The sequence below is a fragment of the Penaeus vannamei genome, chromosome 21, assembly GCF_042767895.1.
Source record: "Penaeus vannamei isolate JL-2024 chromosome 21, ASM4276789v1, whole genome shotgun sequence".
NCBI classification, from domain to species: domain Eukaryota; kingdom Metazoa; phylum Arthropoda; class Malacostraca; order Decapoda; family Penaeidae; genus Penaeus; species Penaeus vannamei.
In genome coordinates, this window is record NC_091569.1 from 18158296 (window position 1) to 18168295 (window position 10000).

Below are 10000 nucleotides of genomic sequence, written 5' to 3' on the forward strand. Positions count from 1 at the left end.
TCTCTCTCTCTCTCTCTCTCTCTCTCTCTCTCTCTCTCTCTCTCTCTCTCTCTCTTTTCTCTCTCTCTCTCCCTCTCTCTCTCTCTCTCTCTCTCTCTCTCTCTCTCTCTCTCTCTCTCTCTCTCTCTCTCTCTCTCTCTCTCTCTCTCTCTCTCTCTCTCTCTCTCTCCCTCTCCCTCCTCTCTCTCTCTCTCTCTCTCTCTCTCTCTCTCTCTCTCTCTCTCTCTCTCTCTCTCTCTCTCTCTCTCTCTCTCTATATATATATATATATATATATATATATATATAATCTCTCCCTTCCTCTCTATATCTATCTATCTATCAATCTATCTCCCTCCCTCTCTCTCTTTCTCTCCTTTATTTTCCTCTCTCTGTCTCTGTTTCTCTCTCTCTCTCCCTCCCTCCCTTCCTCCCTCTCCTCCTCTCCCTCCCTTCCTTCCTCTCCCTCTCACTCTTTCTCTCTGTCCCTCCCACCTTCCCTTTCTCTCCCTCCCTCCTTTGCTTCCCCTCCCTCCCTCTCTTTCTCTCCCTGTGTCCCTCGCTCTCTTTCTCTCCTTCTTAACCCTCTCTCTTTTCTCTCCCTCCCTCACCCTCTCTCTCTTTCTCTCCCTCCCTCTTTCTCTCTCTCCCATCCTCAGTTTCTCTTCCTCCCTATCTCTCTCCCTTCCGACCCTTCTCTCCCCTCACTCCCTCTCCCTTCCATAGATCCAAATTCCTCCATTCCCAAACGACCAACAAAGCAAACAAAACCAAACAGATTCAAACAAATTCAAACGAAACCAAGCGTCCAAGCGATGCAGACCCCCCTCTCCCCCCTCTCCCCCCCCTCCCCAGGGATATGAAGGCCAACATCTGCTCCGCGTTTTGCGATGCTGATGACGCCTGTATGACGAGCTCCAGGATAGAGTCGCTCGCAGATCCCTTTACTCAAGGAAACACGACCTTGCGACATCCCCGTTAGTGCGCGATCTCCCAGCCGAGCCGAGCCATTGGTCCTCGCCGAATTACTGACCTCATGTACCAGGACGTGGGGGGGGGGGGAGGGGGGGGGGATTCGTGGGTTAATGGGTGATGAATGCGAGTTGGTCTTGCATCTGGGTGGGGTGTCATGGGGGAAGTATTCTGTTGTTTGTGGTGTTGATTATCATTATCTATCATCATTGTCATCATCAACGTCGTCGTCGTCGTCATTATCATCTTTAGCTTCATCTTCATTTTTATTATCATTATCATCATTATCGCCATCATCATCTTCATCATTAATATCATCAGCAGCATCATCGCTATCATCATCATCATCGTCGTCATCGTCTTCATCATCATCATTATCATTATCACATCATCATCATCATCATCATCATCATCATCATCATCATCATCGTTTTCATCATCATGCTCAACATCATCACCACCTCCACCACCATAACCATCAACATAATCACCATCGTCATCGACACCATCACTATCCCCATCATCATCATTATCATCATGATCACCTCAATCACCACCTCCATCATCACATTCACCATCATTATCTCTTCATTGTAAAATAAATCCTTCCGAATCAATTTCCATATCAATTTATTAGAACGCAAATAAAAGAAGAACAATGAAGAACAATGAACAAGAACAACGAACAAGAACAATAAGCAAGAACAATGAACAAGAACAACGAACATGAACAACGAGCAAGAACAATAAGTAAGAACAACGAGCAAGAACAATGAACAAGAATAATGAACAAGACCAACGAACATGAACAACGAGCAAGAACAATGAACAAGAACAATGAACAAGAACAACGAACAAGAATAATGAACAAGAACAACGAACAACAATAATGAACAAGAACAACGAACATGAACAACGATCAAGGACAATGAACAAGAACAATAAGTAAGAACAACGAGCAAGAACAACGAACAAGAACAACGAACACGTACAATGAACAAGAACAACGAACAAGAACAACGAACAAGAACAATGAGCAAGAACAATAAACAAGAACAACGAAAAAGATCAATGAAGAAGAACAACGAAAAAGAACAAGGAACAATAACAACGAACAAGAACAACGAACAAGAACAATGAGCAAGAACAACGAACAAGAACAATGAGCAAGAACAATGAACAAGAACAACGACCAAGAATAATGAACAAGAACAACGAACAAGAATAATGAACAAGAACAATGAACAAAGACAACGATCAAGAACAACGAACAAGAACAATGAACAAGAACAATGAACAAAGACAACGAACAAGAACAACGAACAAGAACAATGAACAAGAGCAATAAACAAAGGCAACGAACAAGAACAATGAACAAGAACAATGAACAAGAACAACGAACAAGAACAACGAACAAAAATAGATGAACAAAGACAACGAACAAGAACAACGAACAAGAATAACGAACAAGAACAATGAACAAAGACTGCGAGCAAGAACAACGAACAAGAATAATGAACAAGAACAACGAACAAGAATAATGAACAAGAACAACGACCAAGAATAATGAACAAGAACAACGAACAAGAATAATGAACAAGAACAATGAGCAAGAACAACGAACAAGAACAATGAACAAGAACAATGAACAGACAACGAACAAGAACAATGAACAACAAAAACGAACAAGAACAACGAACAAGAATAATGAACAAGAGCAATAGGTAAGAACAACGAACAAGAACAACGAACAAGAACAATGAACAAGGACAACAAACAAAAACAAAGAAACAAAAACAAAGAACAAGCTTATCTCAAAGAGAAGAAATGAAATCCTTTATTTACGCCACATAAACGATAACGGAAGGAACCACATGCTTGGGCCCAACTGAGACAACATATCACATGTGGAGAGAGGATGCGAGGGAGGATGTCCCAGCCGGCGATGTCAGCTGAGGTCAAAACGGACTTGAATTTCTTGAACGCTTGGAAACTTGTCAGCTTGAGGATGTAATGATGATGAAAATGATGATAGTGGAGAGGATGATGATGAGGAGAATGGTGATAGTGGAAGGAATGATGAGGAGAATTGTGGTGAAGACAGCGAATTGATATATAGATATAAATTGAATGCTTGGAAACGTGTCAGCTTGAGGAGGCAATGATGATGAAAATGATGATAGTGAAGAGGATGATGGTGAGGAGAATGGTGATAGTGGAAGGAATGATGAAGAGAATGATGCAAATGGTGGCGGAGACAACGAATTGGGATATAGATATAAATTGAATGCTTGGAGACGTGTCAGATTGAGGATGCAATGATGATGAAAATGATGATAGTGGAGAGGATGATGGTGAGGAGAATGGTGATTATGGAAGGGATGATGATGAAAATGGTGATAGAGACAACGAATTGATATGTAGATATAAATTGAATGCATGGAAACGTGTCAACTCGAGGATGTAATGATGATCAAAATGATGATAGTGAGGAAAATGGTGATTGTGGAAAGAATGGTAGTGAGAAAACTTATGAAAATGGTGATGAAGACCACGAAAAGACAACGAAATGATATAAAGCTAATAATGTGGTAGATGACGAGAATACTGTTATATGATTTGTACTTTAAAACAGACTGACGTCATGGTAATTAATCATAATGCTAATGATATGAACCACAGCGACAAGTGTGTACCAAGATGATTCAAGGACACTTTCACTAACTACAGTGACATCAACAGTGAATTCAGGACACGGGTGAGGAGATCATGCTCAGGGTAAATAAACAAATGATAATGATTAGTGCAATGAGGATTAGAAACTGACAGTAAAGATATCAATGATAACAATAGTATTGATGCTGCTGCTGCTACTGCTACTAATGATAATGATAATGATGATGGAGATGAAGATGAAGATGATGAAGATGAAGATGATGATGATGATGATGATGATGATGATGATTATGATGATGATGATGATGATGATGTTGATAAGGTCAACTAATGATCAAAAACAACATCAATAACAACAAATTTGTTTATACTTTCGGTAATGATAATGATAATACTAATCATTTCTATGATAATGACGATGATTATGACACCAATCATGATTACACTAAAATTATAGTGATGACCATAATGATGATAATTATCCAAATATTTAATTTGACAGTGATGGAAATGGTGATTGTCGATAATGCGGATGATGTGAAAACAATAATGATAAAGATAATAATAAAAACGACAGCGATAACAACGAATAAAAAATAAGAAAAGGATGAAGAAGAATAAGAAGATGATGAAGAAGAAGGGGAAGAAGAAAGAAGAAGGGGATAAAGAAGGAGAAGAAGAAAGAAGAGCAAGAAGAAAGAAGAAAAAGATGAAAGAAGAAAGAAGAAGAAGAAAAAGAAGGAGAAGAAGAAGAAAGAAGTAAGAAGAATGAAAGAAGGAGAGGGAGAAGAAGATAAGGAAGAAGGAGAAGAAGAAAAGGAAGAAGGAGAAGAAGAAAGGAAGAGCAAATAGAAGAAAAAGAAAGGAAAATGAAGAAGAAGAAAGGAAGAGCAAGTAGAAGAAAAAAAAGGAAAAAATAGTTGAAAATGAAGAACGAGGAAAGAGAAGAAGTAGAATAAGAACGACCAAGAAGAAGAAAGAAAGAAAAACAGAGAATAAAAAGAGGAGGGAAGAATAAAATGAAGAATGAGAAAAAAAGATGAAGGAAACGAAGACGAAGAAAAGAAGAATAGAAGAAGGAAGAAGAAGAGAACTAGGAGAAGAAAAAGAAAAAAAAGCTACAAAGAGAACTCAACTCCGTGCACTCCATCATTGCCATCACTCACTTTACTCCTCATCTCACGTGCAAAAAGAAGCATCTTTGTATATTGCGAACATGGCATATTTACCTCATAATATCTGTAATAAACGTTGTTCGCTTGTTTCGCAACGATAAGACGATCCTGCCACCAGCTGTTTTATTTGTTAGTTCAGTCTTGTTCTTGCGATAAGAAAGATACTGTGGCAGTTTAATTAGTGGAGTGTGAATTGGCTTCATTGCGAACTCTATCGCGCGAAAAAAAGACGAAAGAATAACGCAAATGAAGGCGATTAGATTCTCTCTTTTTGCCTGTGTTATCGAAGACTCTTTGATCCTACTCAGTCGGCGAAGGAGGATTGGCGTGGAAGGATATGGACGAGGGAATGGCAGCTGCTGTCTGTCTGATGGGGTCCTGGCTGGTGGATTGGCGTGTCGTCTGCTTCTTCGATTTTCTGTCTTTCTTTTCGTTTCGTTCGTTTCGTTTCTTTTTCTCTTTTTCTCTCTTTCTTTTCTTTGGTATTCCCTCTTTGTGACTTTTATTATTATTATTTTTTTACAGATTGGATTTTGGTTGTTTCTTTTTTTTTGGGGGGGGGCGGAGGGTTAAATGGTGATTGCAAGAAAAAAGTAGATGAAGGTAGTTGTAGCAGTATTAATGAGGGCGATAAAAATAATAATGGTACTAATGATAACAATGGAAGCGTATTAAGATAATAGAGGCAATATGAACACTAATGATTTTAACGTGTAAATAATAACGTCAGTATTTTCTATTTAACATTACCATTATTAAGAAGTTAATAATGATACTACAGCAGCACTACAAAAAGTACTACAGCTACAGTCTATAAAAAGTAATACTACCAATAAGAGCAAATCATATAAGACCCCATAAGCAATCCGAGTCAGGGTCCTTGTCAAGTACTATTAAAAAAGTTAATATTTCTGACGGACTTTTCTGTTATCTGAGAAATCATCTCGACTTGAAGACAGGTTACGGAGAAAGATTTTCTGCAATATTCGGTTTCAAAAATTTTTCAGATTGTCTCTCGATTCTTCCATATGACGAAGTGAAAAATGGTGTCGTTGTGAATGATATGTATCAATATATAAGTAAAAATATTAATACGGAGGTGAAGAGACTTAAGCTAAGAAGTATTCAGTGTGTCACAAGCGAAAAATATTTAGTGCATTGGATACTGATGATGCAACAGGCTGGTCTTGCAAGGTCCAGATTTATGAGAACCTGTTTCTGTCCTCTGCTAATTATCTCTTATCAGAATGAATTGCGTCACAAGGATTTGCGCGTTTCTTCAACAAATTATCTTAATATTCGTGTATACTCAGAAAAATGGAGATGACGATGTATTGCAGCTTAAGGACCAGGTATATTAAACTAGATTTTTTTCTAACGCTGATAGTAAACTTTCCACTTCATTTATGCTGCTCTCAGATGGAGACGTTTGTTTAGGAATGGTGCACGTAATATCATGTATCAAGTGGGACTCTGAATCGGTTTAAATTGTTATATTCATTCTTGCTTGACTTGTTTATTTTATTCATACAAACACACACACACACACAAGGCTCGGTCTTGGTGGCGAATTTTATTATTTTCATCAAGGATTTACGGTCAAACATAGGCCCAGGTAGCTATCTGAATATGTTTGTAGACGACGCAAAAATACAAAGAAGGCTAAATAATATTCAGCACCAAAACATCACATAAAGTTAGATTCGAAGAAAGTTAGGAGAATCAGCATTAAAAACATCAGACAGGAAAACAGACCTTAGCATAATCATAACCCGAAACGAAACCCAGATGACTAAAGAATGCTATAGAAATGATTGCAAACATGGAAAGAGCATTCCGATACGTGGACGAAGATATGGTAAAGGAAATCATTACAGCTATCATAAGACCTACTCTAGAATACGGTGCAGTGGTACAGAGGCGGCATTTAAAAAGTGGTATTGATAAACTGGAGAGTTCAAAGAGCAAGACGGACACCAGCTCTACGAAATATGAATTACGCAGATAGTCTCTAGAAAATAGGGATTACTGCTTGGGGAGGAAAAGTGGTGACAGGATTATGAAGACAAGGAGGCGATAAGGATAACAAAAATTTTTGAAGCATGAAGCAATCTCCTTCATAACGTCGTGTGTGCCACAATCATGTAGCACTGTAGACAGTTATATGATTATACATATATAGCCAACGGGACCCCCTGAATGCTCTTCTCCCGTATTGAAACGCCTAGGTAAGAACATACACACAGAAAGAGAGAGAGAGAGAGAGAGAGAGAGAGAGAGAGAGAGAGAGAGAGAGAGAGAGAGAGAGAGAGAGAGAGAGAGAGAGAGAGAGAGAGAGAAAGAGAGAGAGAGAGAGAGAGAGAGATAGAGAGAGATGAGAAGAGATAGACAGATAGATAGAGATAGATAGATAGATAAATAGATAGATAGAGACAGATAGATAGATAGATAGAGAGAGAGAGAGAGAGAGAGAGAGAGAGAGAGAGAGAGAGAGAGAGAGAGAGAGGGGGGGGGAGAAATAGAGGGAGAGGGAGGGAGGGAGAAAGAGAGAGAGAGAGAGAGAGAGAGAGAGAGAGAGAGAGAGAGAGAGAGAGAGAGAGAGAGAGAGAGAGAGAGAGAATGGTCAAAGGAAGAAAACAGCATTATATTAGCATCCTATTACAAAAATAAGCCCCACAAGCAAAGGAAAATACACATGGCTCATTCCCGTCTACGTGCTCGCATTCTTGCACCATAAGTAAGGGCTAAGAAGCGCTGCCACCATAACAAAGGCCAGTGACCCTGTAACTGACACTGGCTCTTAGTGACATTACTTCTTGGCCTTGACGTTCTGCTGTTCTTGGCGTGCGTTTTGACGTAAGACGTGTAATTAATGAAAGGTTTATGTGTCACACGTCTAGCATGTGTTTGCTCACTTTACTTTGGACGTAATGATATGTTGAGGCGTGGCATACGGTTCATGAGTCATGTTTATGGAGGTTTATCTCTGGGTGAGTGTGTGTATGATGTTTCTGTCAGCCTATATACTATATATCTTTTTCTATCTTTTCATCCATCACTATCTGTCTATCTATCCGTTCATCTATCAGTCTACCTACATGCTCTATGTCTGTCTATCTACACATACGTGGGAGTATGTATACGTGCAATTATGTATATCTGTATAATACGTTTATATATGTTTATGCAAAGGTAAATGGATTCTAAATTCTTCTGTTTAACCGGTACATTATGTAATGGCTCCTTAGTAGGTCTGCTCTATTTTCTGAAAAAAATGAAAGCCTCAGTAGTGCCTTCAGACTGCTATACATAGTAAGCATGAGCACGACATACCTATTACACACTAGGGAGGCGTCAGAGAAGAAATGCCAATGTATTTTTTTTCACTACACATATGTTTTAATAGATAAAATTACTTTTTTCTTTGGACTAGTAAAATCAGTAATGAATATCACAGGTACCAACACATAGATATATATATGTTTTCTAAAAGCCTGCGACTCATGCATACCGCTTAAAGGAAACGGTTAAGCCCAAATCTTATGTGGTGTTGTCTACTGACATAAAACCATCATATGTACAGCTCACTGTAAATGTAATGGGCTCTATGCCCATAGAAACTTACAGGTAGATGTAAAACAAGGCTAAAGCTTCATCAACTGATATTTTAGGTTATTAGTATGATTGTCGTTTCTGGCATGAAGAGCTAACGTTCAGTAAAATCAGAATAGATTATTTAGTACCATGCCACCATCAGGTTTTTATTTGCAACTGCAGTTAATCATGAATGATTATCGTTAATCACTTTCATTGTAGTTAATTACAACTATTACGTAAATTTTTATTAATAAAGTTGATTATGAAATTAACATTTGATTATCATCAATACAGCTAATCACCACTATTGCAATAGATCATCACCAGCCTTTATGGAAAGCAGTAATCGCGACCGTCCCTTCCCATCCCCAGGACCCAGTACAAAACAGTCAACCAATTCGAGGAGGAAGTCGTCACGCTGCGCATCTTCAGGTGCTGCCCCGGCTGGACCACCAAGGTCGGTGAATGGTGCAGTGTTGCGCTGCTTCCTTCCCAGGCCTGGCTTGGATTCTTTGGTTACAGGTTGAGCTAATTGGATTTGCTACAGGCTATTTGTTATTGGAATTAGTAAAAGTTATATTCAGAACGATATTGATAAAGAGATTACAGGGTTTTAACTTTTTTTTTACGGATATTTTGCCACATTCTTCCTCGATCTGTCGACATCATCATTCCTGTCGTGAATTATGGGAAAATATTGAAATTAGAGAAATAAACAGAATGTGGAGTCTGGTAATGGTATAGAATTATATACCGTCAGTGAATACGTGATTTTATGATTGTTTAATGCATACACATGTAAACTCTTTGTTACTGTTAGGATGAACTGATTAGTAATCATTAACATAAAAAAGTAATACTGTTGCGACATCATCTGCTATTGCTATAACTAAAGCCACTAGTACTACGACTGCAACTGCTGCTGTTTCTGCCGAAGCTACTACTATTTATCCTTATCCTTACTATTATAGTGCTATGTATTCCTTCTTCCTCAGGCGGTGGACGTGGACAAGGGCGGCAAGAGGCACGCGGAGGACGAGGAGGACACCTCTTACAGCACCGGCTGCTTCATCCGGGAGGAGGAAGCCAACGACACGAGCGAGGTGATCCACGAGGGAAAGGTCTACCGCCTGCGCGACGGCGGCGCGGAGGTGGAGGAGGACGCGGCCAACAGCACCAGCGAGGAGGAGCTCGTTCTCCCGAAGTTCACCCTGACGGCCATCATCGACGACGAAGACGCCGACGACAACGTCACTTCGCACAACGCGGCAGATGACGCCACGACGGCGGAGCAATCGGACGCGAGCTCCGCGCCTCGCCTCTTCCACCACCGCCGCCGCCACGCCCGCCATCGCCACCACCCGGCGCCCTCGGAGACGCCCTCCCTCGATGCGCTACCCAAATACCACCCCCTCCACCGCCGCCGCCACCAGTTCAGGGGCGACCGCCACCACCGACGCCATCACCGACATCGTGCACCGACGAGTCGAGATGAGGACGTCGAGGCCAACACGACCATCGTCACCGACTACAACGCCAACACCCGACGACAGAGGTCTCACAAGAAGGACGAAGGCTACGACGCCTACAGCTACACCATC

The 10000-nt window shown here is 40.2% G+C and overlaps 2 protein-coding genes across 6 annotated transcripts in view; both read left to right on the forward strand.

Annotated features, from left to right (window-relative positions):
* The window catches only part of LOC113823114 (multiple epidermal growth factor-like domains protein 6), a 364493-nt gene that overhangs the window by 302869 nt on the left and 51624 nt on the right, over positions 1 to 10000 (forward strand). The window lies entirely within an intron of this gene.
* Positions 1 to 10000, forward strand: part of LOC138865447 (uncharacterized) — a 13317-nt gene that overhangs the window by 3296 nt on the left and 21 nt on the right. Inside the window, exons 4-5 of the mRNA XM_070135890.1 lie at positions 8772 to 8856; positions 9395 to 10000. The exon at positions 9395 to 10000 is cut by the window's right edge and continues 21 nt beyond it. Of these exons, the coding sequence (XP_069991991.1) occupies positions 8772 to 8856; positions 9395 to 10000 (691 nt within the window). The remainder of the gene's footprint in view (positions 1 to 8771; positions 8857 to 9394) is intronic.